Raw genomic sequence first — 17,985 nt, 5'->3', positions numbered from 1 at the left:
AATCAATCTTATTATTTTCTGTTGGAAAATTATCATATATTTCCCATAATTTTTGCATTAACTGCACTACTGTGACATATAGATAATTACCAAATAGTAATAAATACAAAGTAGAAGTAAATTTCCACAGCAATTCATGATGGCACTTGAATATCTGTGGTTCTTGACAATTCAAAATCTTAATTGATAATGCTTTTTTTCCCCTTTAGATTTGGAGATAAACTGAGAACTCATTGGTAAAACCTTATCTTTCATATCAGTGTAGGTGAGAAAGATTTGGAAAAATAATATTCAAACTTTTTGAAAGATATTTGAGGAAATAATTAATTCATTTTAATTCATCTATAGGAATATTAACCATTTTTCAGATTTTTTCACACATCTTTTTTCCCAAGTAAATAATTTTATCAACTAATATATCACTATAATCCCCATGCCTATACTTTCTATATCTTTCTACAATCCAAATCAGGATATATTCAAGTAATAATTTGGATCCTTTTTTCAATGGTTAAGTATTTTTAACCTTTATTTCTTTCAAATTGTATAAGTTCTTCCATGTCTAAACAGCAGCGTTTGATCCTGGACCAACTAGAGTGGATTGTTACACTAATGATGTACTTCAAAGAATAAGCTGATGAAGGAGCAGAAAGTCTTCTTAGCCATTAAGCTTCCATAACGTAATTATCCAAACCCAGGGGAGAACGCTTATCCTGTGATAATGTCCATCCGGGTACTCCAATGGACCAAAAGAAGGTTGAGCAAAATTGAGATAGTTCTCTTGGTATCTTCAATGGTTTCTGTCCTAATTTAAAGTGCTGATTATCCCACACTAGTTAGAGGTCTGAGATTTATTTAACCTTCAAAACAAGCCTGTTTGGAAATTAGAATAAGGATCTGAACTCTATTTTACAGAAGAAGGAAGAAATGTTGGCATTAATATTTTAATTATTAAGAACCAACTTTGGAGAAAGATTCAGATTTTGATAAGTATCAGAGACTGAAGGAGCTTTCTACTAATAGTGAATAAATATTATATTGCATAGTGTTATATAAATATAATATGTATATATAATATTTCTCTTTCTGCTCATTCTCACTCAATCTCTTTGTTGGTTCTTTATACATGCCATAAATATACATATATAGCATGTGTACTTATACTAATTTGCATTATTCATATCATACAAGTCCCATTTAATATATTTAATCAAAAACTGGCTACAATTCACAAGGTGTAAAATATTTACTTTCACCATATTGTGCCTATCTCAACAGAATCATATTTTGCAGTTGTATAATTCAGTTTAGCAATATATGCAGATCTATAATAGACATAATCCCACAAAAGATCAAGACACATGGCATCAAGAGGGATTCTAATGTGATTACCATTCACATATATTTATTTATCTGAGGAAAAGTAATGAAAATGACCTACCCAGATATTGTCTTCTTGCTTGTATTGCTTCCAGTTTCGTCCAGTATCACTAAACATCAGTATATAACTTGTTACCCAGTCAGAGCTCCCATATCTTCCTTGGGTAGCCACTGCAGTAATCTCCACTCTATTTCCTAGATCAATCTGGAGCCATTGTTGAGCATTAGAATTCACTGGGGACCAACCACCAGCTCCTGATAAAGGACAAAAGTGAGAAAGAATTATGCCTCACATATGGTAAAGAAGGAAAGGAAAAAAAAAACAAAGGAACAACAAGAACAACAAAAACTGGAGCTTCAGAACTCATTTCCTACATGGGAATTACCCTTTCTCACATTTTGACACTGAATGAAGACCACTCTCCTAAAATGATATTAAATATAGGGCAATAAGATATAGAACTAAGAGACTTTAGAGGTTACCTAGACTACTGGTGTCATACTCAAATAGAAACCGATCCCTGCTTGCTTTATATTGATTTAGAAAACTATAAATTAATATTGTTCATGTTGTATTCTCATATTTTTTTTAAACATTCCTTTACTGGGTTTTAATCAGGTTGGACTGGGAAGTTTTTTAGGCATCTCTGACTAGGTTAGAGGTTGCATTTTAAATTAGAAATTAAGATTTAGAGAGATTAAAATTTTTTCCGCCATCACAAAGTTAATAATTAGCACATCCAAGATTCATTTAGTCTTCTTATCAGAGCTGAGCCTTCACATGAACCTCTTATTCTTCCTTTCCAGTAGATTGCCCCTATCATCACATTTATTCTCTTTGTAATATTCAATCTCTTTTTAATCTAGTGTTTTTTTTCTTTTTTGCCTATAAATACACTCAAATATCCACATCATTTATTTTATTTCATTTTCCTTATTACATGCAATAACAATTTTCAACCTACATTTTCTGAAATTATACCATCCAAATCATCTCCCTCCCACTTTTCCTTCTCTTCTCCAGGTGATAGTAAGCAATTTGATCTGGATTATACATGTATTATCATCCAAAATTTATTTCCAAGTTAATCATTGTTGTAAGAGAATACTCACATAAAACTAAAATCTCATAATAAAAACATATAAACTAAAGCTACTATCATTTTTTTTAAACCCTTGTACTTCGGTGTATTGTCTCATAGGTGGAAGATTGGTAAGGGTGGGCAATGGGGGTCAAGTGACTTGCCCTGGGTCACACAGCTGGGAAGGGGCTGAGGCCGGGTTTGAACCTAGGACCTCCTGTCTCTAGGCCTGACTCTCACTCCACTGAGCTACCCAGCTGCCCCTACCATCATTTTTTTAAAGTCACTAGATCCTATCTACCTTGATCTTCAGCTATTGCTATGTAATTCACTTCTCATTTCCAGTGAAGCTCTTTGAAAAACAAATCTTTATGACTGTTTCTATTTCATTTCCATTCACTATTAAGTCTTCTGCTGTCAGCTTTCAGACTTTACTATTCAAGTGAAACTTCTTTCCTCAAAGTTTCTAACAACTTCTTCATTTCTAAATATTAATGGCTTCAAATTGATTTCAGCCTTTTTTGACCATTCAGTATTTGACACTGTTCACCACTTTCTCCTCCTGTATATTTTCTCTTCTCTGGGGTTCCAAGATAGTTTTCTCTCATTATTTTCCTCTTACACATGAAACTGCTCATTTTTAGTTATTTTGTGGGTCCTTAAGACATGTACTAAAATATGGATGCCTTTCAAAGATCTGTCTTGGATCCCCTTTTCTCAAGGATCTCCCCTTGGTAAGTTCCTCAGATCCAATGGGTGCAATAATCATCTCCATTCAGATGAGTCCATGAAATTCATCTTATATTTCTCTCCTGAGGCATAGTCCCTTATCACCAGAAATATGTTACCTGTACACATTTCAAATTTAGCAAAGTAAAAAAAGAAGTCATCTTTTCCAACAAAAAACTTTTTCAAACTTCTGTATCAATAAATTCTCTTAATTTTTGTTATACTTGTGAACTGAATATTTCATCAGTTGCCAACTTTATAATTTCTTTCTTCTATATGCCCCCTTCTCTTAGTTCACAATCACTGTCCAACTTCAGGCTTTCATCACTTCTCTCCTGTACCATTTCAGTATTCTTTCAATTGGAATACCTTCCTCGGATCTTTCTAATCTGCAATCCAGCATTCACACATCTGCCAAAGTATAGGTCTGCTCATATCACCCACTACTCAAATAATACCAACGATCATTAGATATAGTCAGGAAGAGATTTAAACTCTCTGGTTCAAATTTCATCCTTTCTTACTTTTCTAGGTTTTTTTCTTAACAAATTAATCTGCAAAACACAATCTTACATATAGCCACATTTCCTACTTTCTGTTTCTCACACAGGACATTTCATCTCCCAACTCTATGCCTTTGCACTGTCTGTACTTCATGACTGGAATGTTATTTCTTTTTACCCGAGTTTCTTAGAATCTCTAGATTCCTCAATGACTCAGCTCTATAAAGGACCAGACCTAGAGATGGGAAGTCATAAGTTTAAATATGTCCTCAGACATACCCTGGCTGTGTGGCCCTGGAAAAGTCACAACTCCCATTGCTTAGCCTTTACAGCTCATTTGCCTTGGAACCAATACTTAGCATTGATTCTAAGATGGAAGGTAAGGGTTGAATAAAAGAAAAGATAATCAGTTTAAGAGATGCTCCTTAAGAAGGCCTTTCTTCTGAGGATATTTCTCTAATAAGAATGTAGATAGAGGCAGCTGGGTAGATCAGTGGATTGAGAGCCAGGCCTAGAGACGGGAGGTCCTAGGTTCAAATCTGCTCTCAGACATTTCCCTGCTGTGTGATCCTGACCAAGTCACTTCAACCCCATTGCCTAGCCCTTACTACTCTTCTGCCTTGGAATCAATATACAGTATTGATTCCAAGATGAAAGGTAAGGGTTTAAAAAAAATAATGTAAATAAGTGCCTTCAGGGTAGAAACTTTTTTTAATTGATCCTCTGTGCTTAGCAAAATGTCTAGCATATAGTAAATATTTAATAAACACTTGTAGATTTATCATTTAATTCTGGCTCAAAATTCTGTATTTTCCCACTATACCATGTTGCCTTAGAATTTTTAAAAAGCCTAACATATCCATAAATACTTAGCAATTTATGTATATTTCTATTTTTTCAATTACAAATAACATTGATTGATTTGAAGGTTTACTAGAATTTATACAAGTTATATCTGGCTCTGAGGCGAAGGGGAGGAAAATAGAAACTATATTATTACTAATATTTTTATTACCAATGCATCAGAAACAGTATGCCAATTAAAAAATCATCTTCACTTTAATCTAGTTCCTTCCACTGAAAAAGCCTTTGGAGAATTGGTTGTGTCAATTTTTAAAATAATAAAATTCTATATTACTTATTGGAAAAGTATTAGATAAATCAGCTTTTGTTAGATGATAGACTAAGAGAATACTTTATGTAAACATATCATTTTATAAATTAAAATCTTCAGAGACTTAATAACATTTTATTGTCTCCAATAAGTCAGCAATAACTTGAAGCAATTCTTGAGAAAATTTGTCACTTTTTCCTCCCACATTCACTCTTTCTAACAAAAAGAAGTGATTAAGTTTGAACAGTGAGAAAGTGAAAGAAAAAGACAAAGTGACCAAAGAATTTACTTCAAATTCACCCAAAAGACTAACAAAGGTCAAAGGAATTAGTGCTCAAAATATAAATGTACTGACTGCTACTAGCAGCTGCATAGAAGCCATTAGCAAATCCTGTTAAGAATTCGCTGAGCCCAAGAACGTCAACCTACAGCCCTCAAAAAGATGAAGCAAAATATGATTAATAATTGCCAGAGAGCCTTGCCCTGTGGTAGAAGACAAAAGTTCATTCCTCACATTTCAGTTAATAGGTTGCCCACACTATTTTGCTATCTATAGTTGCCATGGCAAGCATTCTCTTCCTTCACCAAACAGTAAATGTCTTTCCACAAATGATGAGAATGGTCATAAGATTCTTTGGCAGCTGTTTTTCAGATATACAAGTTCTTCCTATTTCAGCATTATACTTTAAATGTATCATAAAAGACAGCTAAGATTTTAACTAAGACTTTGTCATCTAAAATACTTTCTTACACTGAAAATGAACATTAGTCAAATTTCAAGGAACTCCATAGGATTTATAAACAGAATTGGTTTTTGAAATCAGTTAGTAAAACTTCCTCATTTTTACAGATGAAGAAACTGATCCACAGATATGTGAATGAGAAATTACTTGTTTATTGTCAAATAGTTAGGATATAGCATAGCTAATAATAAATTCCAGTTTTTTTTGACAAGTTCCATACATTCTCTCTTATCATATACTGCCTCTCAATTTCTATGGAGCACATAACTTCAATGAAAAATAAAGTCAATCAAATAAAAATCCCATCTTATAGTTGTATCACAATGCTATTTAATGCGTATATACTTTTTACACTTCTATATTTATTCCAAAGATAAGGACACTGAGATCTCTAAGGTGAAATTATTTTAAAAGCTCATTCAGCTAATAATAATAATAAAAAAATAGAGATAAGAAGTGAAACAATTTGAAATACAGAATTATTGTGTGTGTGTGTGTGTGTGTGTGTTCTGATATACCCAACTGGAAGCTTCAAGTTAACTAGTAAAATGACTGATAGGTTTCAGGTTTCTTGTTTCTACACTAATATTCATTTCTTTCATATTTCTCTACCACATTGGGGAATAAAGAATTCAAAGAAATGTTCAATATTATAAAACCAGAGTCTTTATAACTTTTGAATTTAACAAAATGTTACTATGACTTAGCAAGAAAGGGAACTGACAGAGCAAGCATAGATAATCTCAGAAGTCTCTTCCCTAAAAGCAATTGAAAACTACTATAACCGTATGAAATAATGTTCCAAATTACTAATAAGAAGAGAAATGGAAATTAAATAGCCATGAAATTTAACCCACACACTGCCAGTTAGCAAAGATGACAAGAAGTGGGAATGTTAGAGGTATCATAGAAAGACAGGAATACTGGCAAGTGTTGGTGGAGCTGTGAATTGTTTAAAAAAAACATTTTGGAAAGCAATTTAGAATTATGAAAATAAAATACCTACAATGTCAACGACCATTGACACAGAGATTTCACTATTAGACATATATCCAAAGACAACAAATAAAAATAAATGATGGGAATGAAGTGGATCATTCATTGGTTTGTAAATGGCTAAATATGCTATATGAACAGAATACAATTTTGCTGTGATGTAAATAACAACAAAGAGAATTACTACAGAGAAACACTGAAAGACTTAAGTGAACTGATGCAAAATCTAGTAAGCATAGCAAGGAAAAAATATACAATGACTTTAAGCACTGTAAATGGAAGGAATACCAAATACTAAACAATTAAAAAAATAAATGTTGAGAAGTTAAATAAAACAAATGTGGCCCCAAAGAAGAGGCATGAAGGGTCACCTTGCTCTACTTCAGAATGGAGGGGATGGAAAAAATATACAATTATGAAAATTACACATAATCTTGAATTTTTTTGATATATTCATTCATTTTAACTAATTTTCTCTTCTTTCTTTTAAAAATACTTCTTATAAAGAATGGATCTCTGGGAGGAAGTAGAGAGAATTATACTGGGAAACAATCTGAATAATATAAGAACAAAAGTTATCAATTAGAATCTATTTTCAAAGAGGAAGAGGTGCCTCAGAATGGGAGATTGGTCAATGTTGCTCTCAGAAAAAAAAGAAGGATAACAGTATCTGAAATATATAGGACAATGAGAGATTAAGAGACAAGAGACTTTAGAATTATGTTAATCCAATACTTTCATTGACCATATTCTTTAATATATGAGAAGTAGGGGCCTAAAGAGCATATATTTCCCAGTGTCACATGGGAAGCTTAACCTTTTGTTTAAAAAAAATCAACCACAATTATAAGCTGATATTAGAGTTGCTAAGTAGCAGCTTATCCAAGAAAGATCTGAGAAGTTGGATCACCACTAGTCTGTACTTTATATACTTTAGTGGTTCCTTATTATCTCCAGGACAAAATATAAAATCTTCTGTTTGACATTCAAAACCATTTATAACTAGTTCACGCTTCCTTTCTAGTCTTCTTATACCTTATACACTAACATGTACTTTCTAATCTAGTGACACCAATTTCCTTCCTTTTTCTTACACAATACATTCCATATCCTGGCAAAGGCCAATTTCTCTTTTCCCCATCAATAGAATTCTGTCCCTGTCATAGTCGGAATTCAGGTGAAATTTCCCTCTTCTAAAGAAAGCTTTTCAATCCTCCATTAATTCTTATATCTTTGCAAGATTGCTAGATTACATTCAAGAATAGTGATTGTGTTTTATTTTTCTTTGTATACCTATAGCTTAACACATTGCCTGGTGCATACTATGTGTTTAATAGAAGTCAACTAACAATACAACTCAATATGCTAATAATAACAATAAGAATAGTAACAAAATAATGACACTGGTTATACTAAGAGAAGTGTGGTGTCTGGGGCTAGGGGAAAGATAACCTTTATGTATTCTGTTCTAGTCTTCTACATTATTTTATTCTGCTCTAACTGCTACATTTGAGAAATGCCACTGATTAAGGTAGGGCAGGCTCAAAGAAGACTGATCGAGATGGTAAAGGTTCTTTAAATCATGCCATGTGAATATTGATTAAAATAAATGGATGTTTATTCTGTAAAAAAAAAAAAAGATAATTTAGAGGGAACAATGTTAGTTTTCTTGGTATTTTAAAGGTTATCCCATGAAAGAGGAATTAGGTTTGCTTTGCTTAGTACCAAAGGGCAAAAGTAGGAGTTTCAGAGAGACAGATTTGGATTTGAGTTTATGAAAAACTTCCTAACAATTCAATATAGTCAAGAGTGAAATGGACTGGTCATGAGATATCATATTTAATAAAATGTTAGATGTTCTATAAAGTATTGATCAAGCTGATTTTTTCCTTTTCTTCTTTCCCATTTAAATATGCTTGTTATGAAAGTGATTATAGGAAGGGGAGGCCTGGTATATCTATTTATCTATATCCATATATCAATAAAATTCATTTTAAAATGTGGAAGATGTTATCCTAGGAGGTAGTGGGTATTACTTTAATGGAGATTTTCAAATAAAGTGTGTATGACAAGTTAGCCAGGCCTTCTTATTTTAGTTGATAGAGTAGATAGAAAGTTGTATGTGAAGTCAAAAAGAACTGATTTCAAATACTGTCTCAGATATTTATTGTGTGACTCTAGGAAAGTCACTTAATCTCACTAGGCTTGAGTTTTCTCAACTCTAAAATGAGATAATAATATCACATACCTCACACAGTGGTTGTGAGAATAAAATATACATTAAAAAAGTGAAATGTTTTATAAACACTAAAGTACTACATAAATGCTGGATAATATCAATCACTATTATTATTCTCATTCAGCCACAGATTATATTAGTAAGATCCCTTCCCATTCATATTCTGTGAGTCTCTGAGTCTGTGCCTTAGATTTTATCTCCCACAGTATTTCAGCTATTAGTAACAAGGGAAGGAAGCCTCTGTGGGGACATTTGAGATACCGATTGAACCCTTGAAATTGTACCAATTAGATTAACATTCCTATTCCTCAGATGTAAACCTATTCATTCAGCCACAATTTTGATAGACCTCTATTTGGTTCCATGAATCTTGCTTTGGAAATATACTCAAGTAAATTCTAATATTTCAGAAGGCCATACTCCTTACCCTAGCTATTGAAGTTGGCATGCTTGAAATAGGAATATTTTTTATTGGAATATTAACTTGAAAGGAAAATTAACTTCTGTTGGAAATCTACTTTTAAACCCACTTTTACCTAACTTCATAATGGGTTGATTTTTTAGGAATATGAGAGTTCTCCAAACTCTAGAAAATGAAGTTTGAGTGTACAGTATGAACTATGTACCATGGAAAATAGAGAAAAGATTAAAAACAGATAAAGGGCAAACATTTTTTTACTTTCTTTTTAAATTCTCTCTTTAAAAAGAGAATAGTATTAAATTAGGACCAGTTGATCCCAAGAGGAAAAAAATACCCACAGACAAAATCCCAATACTTTCAATACCCTCCCTGTGCTCAGTATTCAGTCTGAACGCTTTTCAAAATGCTAAAATAAGCAGCAGCGGGAAGAAGTTTCCTGAGCACGTTCCTCGATAGTACTAACGCCTTGCCCAATAAAGCCACAAACACTTCAACAGCCATTTATTAGTTTATTTTCTTATATTATCGTCAGCATCTTCAATTATTAATTGTGTGGGCACCAGTGATGCTCAAGGCCCTGGGTTTTAAAGGGAAGATTCTGCATAGTATAGGTTATGTGAACAAGAGAAAGAAGACATTCCATAAATATTTTAAGGACATGTACAATTGTAAACAGCAATAACAATAATCATAGTCATAATCAGGGCACATTATAATGGGCAACCTATTTCTATGCAAAGAGCAAATACAAATGAATAAGCATAAACTATTTTAGAAACAGGCTTCAGGTAAACACATACGTGTTCTGGGTTGTCGCCTCACTTTAATTAACCAGCCTTTATTTATTTGAGAACCTACTATGTGAAAGGGATAAAGAAGAAAAAGCCACACTGTCCCACTTCTCAAGCACAGAAAAAACAATACGGTGAGTTTCTTAAGTCAAACTTGTTTACAAAATCTCACTTTTGATGGGATACTAGATGCAAATGTGAAGCATTCACAAGGTTATGATCAATTTAGCTAATGTTGCTCTTATGATGACCTATTATAAAGTTTCTATCATGTTGCACCTCCTATTGAAGGACTTCACTGATCTCCTAAATTGCTAACATGCCCCAACTATAACCATATTTATTTTTTTTATTTTTTTAACTCTTATGTTCTGTCTTAAAATTGGTATTAAGGCAGAAGAATGGTAAGGAGTAGGCAACTGGGGTTAAATGGCTTGCTCAGGGTACACAGCTAAGAAGTGTCTGAGACCAGATTTAAATCCAGGACCTCTCATCTCCAAGCCCTGCTCTCTACCCACTGAGACCCCTAGCTGCCCTGTATTTACTTTTAAAATATACTTTTAAAAATAATTTAAAATAAAAGAGAAGGAATATGACATACTTGATAGAGATCCCAACCATGAATCAAGGAAGAACTTGGAATTGAGTCCTGTCTAGTATGAATGACTGCTATAAGACAAAGTTCCAGTCCCCTGCCCTGGACAATGCTGTAAACCTACATTTTTCAAAGAAGGTCAACTGGCATTGGTAAATGTAGTTCTTTCATCCAGGTATTTCCTATATTAATAAAATCATGGCTCAGTCTTTCTTCCAAAGTATGTACATTTTTTCCTAACAAGATGTATATTCCTTGAGGACTAGGACTCTTTCATTTTTGAATATCTATGCTCAGAAATTATAGTTAAGTTTATGAGGAAGAGATAGATGGTGTAAGACCTCAAATATGGAGCTGTTATAAATGTGGATTTGGAAAAATGGTCATAGTGGAGAGGCATGAACCTATCTGATGGCAGGAAGGAAAGAGGAATAGCATATTAAAAGGATTTACATCTTGCTTACCTTGTGGTTCTGTTGTTTTGGTTTTTTTATACAGCTGTACTAGCCCTGGTCAATCCAAATAAGAGATTATATTGTATGTCAGTGAGCATACATTCTGGGAAATATTCTATAAAAGCTGGTTCCCAGCATTCATACAGAACAGAGTGTTAATTATGGGATAAAAGTGTCATTGATAGAGAACTGAAATGCTAGTATCATTGATAGAAAACTGAAAGGGACCTTTGGGGTTGAATAATATAAAACTTTTGTCTTTCAGATGAGGAAACTGAGAAGTCAAGAGGTTAGGTAACTTGCCCAAGGTTACAAAGTTAAGTGGCAGAGCTGAAATTTGAATCAAGATTCTAAATCTATTAATATTTCCACTGTAGCATGCTAACTCTCCAAGGCATCAGGTTTCGCTCTAATCATACCAAGTTTTATTCTGCAGTGTTCAAGAGAGTGATGATCAAAAGGCTTGTGTGATCATACCTCTGAAGTTAGAAGGCACTTTAGTAGTCAACCAATTTCATTTAACCTTAAAAATGAGAAAACTTAAACATAGAAAGGCTAAATCTATCATCTGCCTAGCACTTAAGTGGCTACAATAGCTAGGAAAAGGTTAAATGACTTGCCTAAGGTCATAGAAGTAATAAATGGCCTGAAATGTTTTAATTAATTTTTTTTCAGATTATTTGTCAATGCAATTTTTAATAATCATTTTCTGACTTTTTGTAAACATCATTCTCTCCCTCCCTCCCACCCCTTGCCATCCTCAAGAAGGTAGGTAATATGTTATAAGTTCTATGTATGTTATCATTCAATACACATTTCCATGTTTGTCATGAAACAAGACACATTGCTTCTATTAGTGAAAAATTCATAAAGGATATTAAATAAAGAATGATGTGCTTAAATCTGCATTCAGACTTCATCAATTCCTTCTTCAAAGGTGGTTAACCTTTTTTGTTATGATTCTCTCACATCTGAGAATTGAACTCAGGTCCTATGACTACAAATGCACTTCCCTCCATGATATTACTCTGAAATAAAACTTTCAAAAGAACATGATGTTTCCTGAATTTCTTTATCTTTCTTAGGAAGAACAATCAGTATCCGTTATTGGGGCAAAAGAGAGGCTTGGATTTGAAACTCTCTTAATTTGTCTCTGAATCTTAGGAAGCTGAAAATGCCTTGACATAAGAAATCAAATTCACCATGGCAACCAAATTGTCATGCTTGATGCACACAATCTCAAAACACCCAGACAAGCATTGAAGAAATATGTTGGGTGGGGACAGAAGACTAAGATTTCAAGGAATTTGGTTAAATTAATTGCTTGCCAAGCTGTATTTAGGGAAGCACAGACCTGCAAAAACCCACTTCTCTCATAGGAACAAAGGTAACTGTTTCTCTAATGCCTTTTTCTTATAAAGGAATACAAATCTTTCTCCTTACTTTCAAGCTGGCAATACTCACAGCTCAGTGACATCCCAAGTACCCAGCCCAGGCTACTCCTATTGACAATGCCTCCCTTCTGCTCAGCTTACATGATGTCTAGATCAAATGCTTTAAAAAAATAGACTTGGAAAAGATAAAACCAACTATCAATTTATATATATATGGACCTAAACATATATGTTTATTTTTGTTTAAACATACACACATATGTGGTCTCAGATATACTTAGCAACCATTTATTGCAGTCTGAACTCCATTCCCTGTATTTCTGTATTCTTTTATTTTTTTTTTAAAGTCACTACTTTTGTTTGCTTTTCTCTCTGTGACTGTACATGTATGTTTTCTTTTTTTCTTCTTTCTTTCTCTTTTGCATAAGAGTTGGGTTAGAGATTCCATTTGGTAAATCCCCTCTGGCCAGGAGATAGCAGCATTAGGATTCCTGCTATTGAGAGTCAACCACATTATCACACTCCCTCTATGCTGCATTGCACATAGCCTGTGGATGCCCCAGCTAAGCACTGTATCAGCAGCTGAGTTCAAGGGCATATCTTCTCTCGGATGGTATTAATTTGTTGCTAGTAAGGTTTCTGAAGTCAGCGACTCACTTGCTTCTATTATAGAGTTCTGGGTCAAAGGTTGCTCAATAAAACCATTTTCTCTATCTCTCTCCAATCTGCCAAAATGAAAATGTTTCTAATAAGTTGGTGTGCAGCAGCAGTGGTGGTATTATTTCCTGGATAGAATTTTCAAGGACAACTATTTTGAATATTGAGACCAAGCAGAGTATAATATGATGGTCACCCATGAGAAAATATATGGAATTAGGGATCAGACACCATGCTTAAATCCAAAAAGACTGGAAACTTAGGCAAAAAACAAGTTCTATCATGGCTAGCTGTTCAGATCATGCCAGAAGGACCAGGTCCTTGGATGTCAGGCTTTATATGCTTTATATGAGATATCTTCTAGGGATGTCTCACCCCCTGCCATCTTGGTACCACGTGACACCATTCCATTCTTTGAGGATGGATCAGCCCTATCACCATGTCCCACACTTCCCCAAAACTTTTATTGGAAGTATTCTGCCAACATAATACTCTATCATCACAGAACTCCCTTTTCTATTCAAGAAGCCTCTATGTTGTTGCAGTCCATCATCACCTCTTGCCTGCAATACTGCAAAAATCTCTCTGTTGATCTCTCTAATTCCATTTTTGTTACTCTCCAATCCATTTCCCATTTAGCTGCCAAGAGACATTTCCTATAGTGCGGCACTGACTATGCCCTACATACCCATTTATTATCTGCTATCCCACTCAAAACAAAATTAAAAACAAAACAAACAAAAAATTCATGAGCTTCCCATTGCATATTGGATTAACTACCATTTTCTTCATCTAACTATTAAACTCCTCTATCATTCTTTGCCATTTTCTTTTGCCAGTTTTATTTCAGAATACCTTCTTCCTTACAACTTTTATATTCAAGCCAAACTAACTGTCCCCCTATTTTGCACTCTCATTTCCATACATTTATACAAGTTGTACCATGTGACTAGTATGAACCAGTTTTTAATTTCCGCAACTCAAATTCTCATCTTTCTTAAAGCCTCAGCTGATCTGTCATCTCTTCCGTGAAAGTTTCTATGATTACACCCAGTTCATGCTCTATTCCTTCTCCAGTTGATTTGTGTTCATCTCATATACCTTTCTTGTGGAGGGGTATTTTACATTTGTGTCATTTTATCCCTAGCATGGTACATAGGATAAATAGTACAAATAGCAAACATTTGATAAATGTGAAATTGAATTTATCCTGTTGCCAAGGGACTTATTTCTTGAAGATTTTACTAGATGGCTGGCATAGAACTACATGTACCTGACAAAGGGAATAATATTGNATATTTTTATACACACACTCATACACACACACACACATATACACACACACAATGTCATTTCCCTTTAGACCAGAAGCTCCTTGAGAGTAAGAATTATTTATTTTTCTTTTCTGTATTTGCTTATTGTCTATGCCTAGTACAAACCTGGCATGCAAGATGTGATGGATGCTTACTGATTGATTCTTTGATTGAAATGTGTTAATAAAGACTTCTTGAAAAGCTTAACTTCTATCTCAGGCACATCAGAGAGAAATTTAAAAAGTGTCCATGAGAATCTGGAACAATAGTTCTATCCTGCTTATGGGATAAGGGCTGGTTGTAGCTACAAGAAAATCTCTTTCCTAACAATGATAGGGTATGAAAGAAGATAGGTGGAATATGTAAGGAAGCAGAAAAAAAAGGAGAATGGATGGAGAAAAGGGGAAAAGTGGTAAGAGATAGAGATGTATTAGTAGAGGGAAAGGAGAAACAGACATAGACAGAAACAGAGAGAGAGAGAAAGAGACAGACAGACAGACAGACAAACAGAGACAGAGACAGAGACAGCATAAAGGAACAAATGAAAGAAGAAATATAAGGAAAACTCCAGGTGGGATTGTATCTGCCTTGGAGCCTTCTTTCTTGAAGTCTATTTCCTGATATGTCCTCTTCTCTTATATGTCCATATCAGTTTCATTATGTTAAAATTGGCAATAAAAATAGCTTAAAGAAACTGTGGTGAGGAACAAAGTAGTTGAGACAAGTGTGTGAGGATTTGGGGTGAAAATGCATGTGTTGATTGAATATGAATTCTATGGTCTTTTTATTTTTTTTAACATGAGCAGGCATTACCTCCCTAGCTACAGGTTATCTGATTTGCAAAATGCAGAATCAGCCCAACAATTCTGAACTGCCACATGCTAGGGTTTTTCCTGTATGTATTAGAGTCAAAACTTATAAAGGACCCATGTGAATATAATTGCATCTATTACTAAAGGTTATAGTGCTATTAAGCGAAAGTTTTCAAATCGTGGTAATGACTAGGATCAGTATTAAACTTCTACCTGACATAGTGTTGTTGACATCGTGTAGAAATTAAACACAAGACAAAAATTATCTCTGCTGTTGGACATTTATTCTGCCAAATCTAAAAGCAACACAGATGTTCAATTGGTTCCTCACAAAATTCACTGACTTTTTTTTCCCTCTATTTTTGGATAAATATGTGTATACATGGAAAGAGAATTGGATTTCAAGACATAAGATCTTGGATTAAATCCTGGTTCTGTCACTTACTTCCCCTCCTGACCTTGGGTGAGTCCCTTAATATCTTTGGACCTTATCTCCAAAATAAAAGCAATAAGTTAGAAGATCTTTAAGATTTCTTCCTACCAGTACTTTAAAATCTCTAGCCATTCTTAGATGAAATAAAGGCTTACCAAAAGTGAAAGTGGATTAAAAAAGAATAGAAAACAGACAGGTAGATAAAGGTAGTAAGAGGAGGGAAATACACACTCCTTGGATGCATAAAAAAATGATAAACACCATGCTGGATCACAGGCATAATACCTCATATGAACAGTATATATTTGGAACAATTTATGTAAGGGTATAATTGTCCTCCTTGATGATCACTTGCCCATTTGTTTATTCATTCATTCATTCATTCATTCATTCATTCATTCTTCTATTCAATAAATATTTCTTTAGTGATTTCTTTCCATAGAGTCTTGTGCTGGCTATGGAGGAAAATATGTTTTAATATGACTCAGTCTTTGTTGTCATGGATTAATATAGGAATACAGTGGATATTGTTAAACAACCAGCTCTGTGGAAGAAAAATATGTGATACACTTTTAAATTTGATCTATATTATTCCATCACATTCTTAAGTCGAGTCAATCAACAAAACAATAAATGGAGTCCTGATTTGCCAATTTTTGAGATGTAAATACTCATGTTGAATTGTAAACCAGTACAAACTAGGTCCAGCACACACCCCTGGATAAAGAACAACCTTACATGTTAGGTGTGTACCCTAAACACTTCCTTCCTTTTCACTATTGATTTATACCTGATAACTTAAAATATGTTGCATGTACTTTATACTTCACCTAAACCCTTCATGACCTTAATTACATTTTCAATTCAAGTACTTTGGGAAAGATTACAGATAGAAAAAGGAGAAACTAACTTGAACAGTAACATGGAGGTGGGATAGAGAATAGAAACCAAGCCAATTTCTAACTCCATTTATTTCACATCTTTCATAAACTCTTTGCTTTACCTTCCTAAAATAAATGTGGAGAAGCCTGTTGAAAGGGAGGGAATGCTGCATGTGTGACGAGAGACAGGTATGAATCACGGCTCTGCTATTTACTACAGATTTGATTAAGCAAGCCTCTCAAACTCTTAACCTATCTGGACTTCAGTTTCCTCATCAATAAATTGTAGAGATTAGATTAAATTGCTTAAGACCCTTCCATCTCTAAATCTATGAACTATGAATCATGAAGCTAAGACAATATGCTTTCCGTATTTGCTCTAGTCTTTTATATCTCTGAGGCTGCCAAACATTCCTGGCAATTAGAACAAATTGGGGCAATGCCATCTGTGATATGTCGACATCTGTCCATTAGGAAAGAAACTGGACTCAAATCATACATGGTGCTTCCTCAGAAATTGCTGGAGTATCATCATACATTAATGATTTTCTGTCAGTACTGACTTTTACTGGATTTAAACAGATGAACTAGCTCTGATAGGCTCCTGGTTGAGGTTTTACTATAAAGTTGCCTTCCTTCACTGTTCTCTTCATTTCAGTCCCAAGGATTATTCTTTCTTAGTTAAGGAAGTCAAACTGGTTTTTTTGTCTCCTCTGAAGCTTCAGAACAAGACATTCCTCTTCCTTAAAATATTGCACTTATTTCCTTCAATTTAACAGAGCAAACTTTTATTAAGAAACTATCACAAAATTTTAAATTTGGTATTCTTAGGACATGCTTTGCAAGGTAAAGTTTAAATTCCTTGAGGACAAAGACCATCTACTATATCTTTTGTCAAACACATATACAATCTAGGTCAATGGTAGCCTCAATAAAATTTTTATCATCATTTGTTTTATTCATTTATTGAAACAAGTTGAGATATCTTCTTGGGCTCTATTGAAGATACAATCCATAATGACAGACTTTGTATGTTGGAAGATGATTATGAGATGAGAACACTAAATCCCAAAGGAGTCAAATGACTTCTCTATGATTTCAGAAATATTAGTAGAAGGAATGAAATAATAATCTAGGTGTCCTGAATTCCAGTTCAGTAGTCCTTGTATTATATCTTTTCCTATCAATCCATTTCCTACTTTACTAGAAGAAAAAGAAAAGAGCGGAAAATCTTTCCTCACTTGTTTCTCCTCACTCATTTCTACTGTGTATATATGTACATATATGTGTATATATAATCAACAGTATTTATTGTTGCATGACAAATTTGAACACATATTTAGGGTTTATATTATAATCTAAAAGCAATATACTATGTAAGGTTTATTTTTTTCATTTTCATGAAAGGCTCTTATAATAATCAGTAAGAAATAAACTGCCTGAATAT

The 17,985-nt window shown here is 33.8% G+C and overlaps 1 protein-coding gene across 1 annotated transcript in view; it reads right to left on the bottom strand.

Annotated features, from left to right (window-relative positions):
- CNTNAP5 (contactin associated protein family member 5) overlaps positions 1-17,985 on the bottom strand; it is an 845,810-nt gene that overhangs the window by 644,830 nt on the left and 182,995 nt on the right. Inside the window, exon 3 of the mRNA XM_044669143.1 lies at positions 1,442-1,635. Coding sequence (XP_044525078.1) covers positions 1,442-1,635 — 194 coding nt within the window. The remainder of the gene's footprint in view (positions 1-1,441; positions 1,636-17,985) is intronic.

This window comes from Gracilinanus agilis, chromosome 3, assembly GCF_016433145.1.
Source record: "Gracilinanus agilis isolate LMUSP501 chromosome 3, AgileGrace, whole genome shotgun sequence".
Classification (NCBI taxonomy): Eukaryota; Metazoa; Chordata; class Mammalia; order Didelphimorphia; family Didelphidae; genus Gracilinanus; species Gracilinanus agilis.
This window is presented reverse-complemented; position numbering and strand designations above follow the sequence as displayed.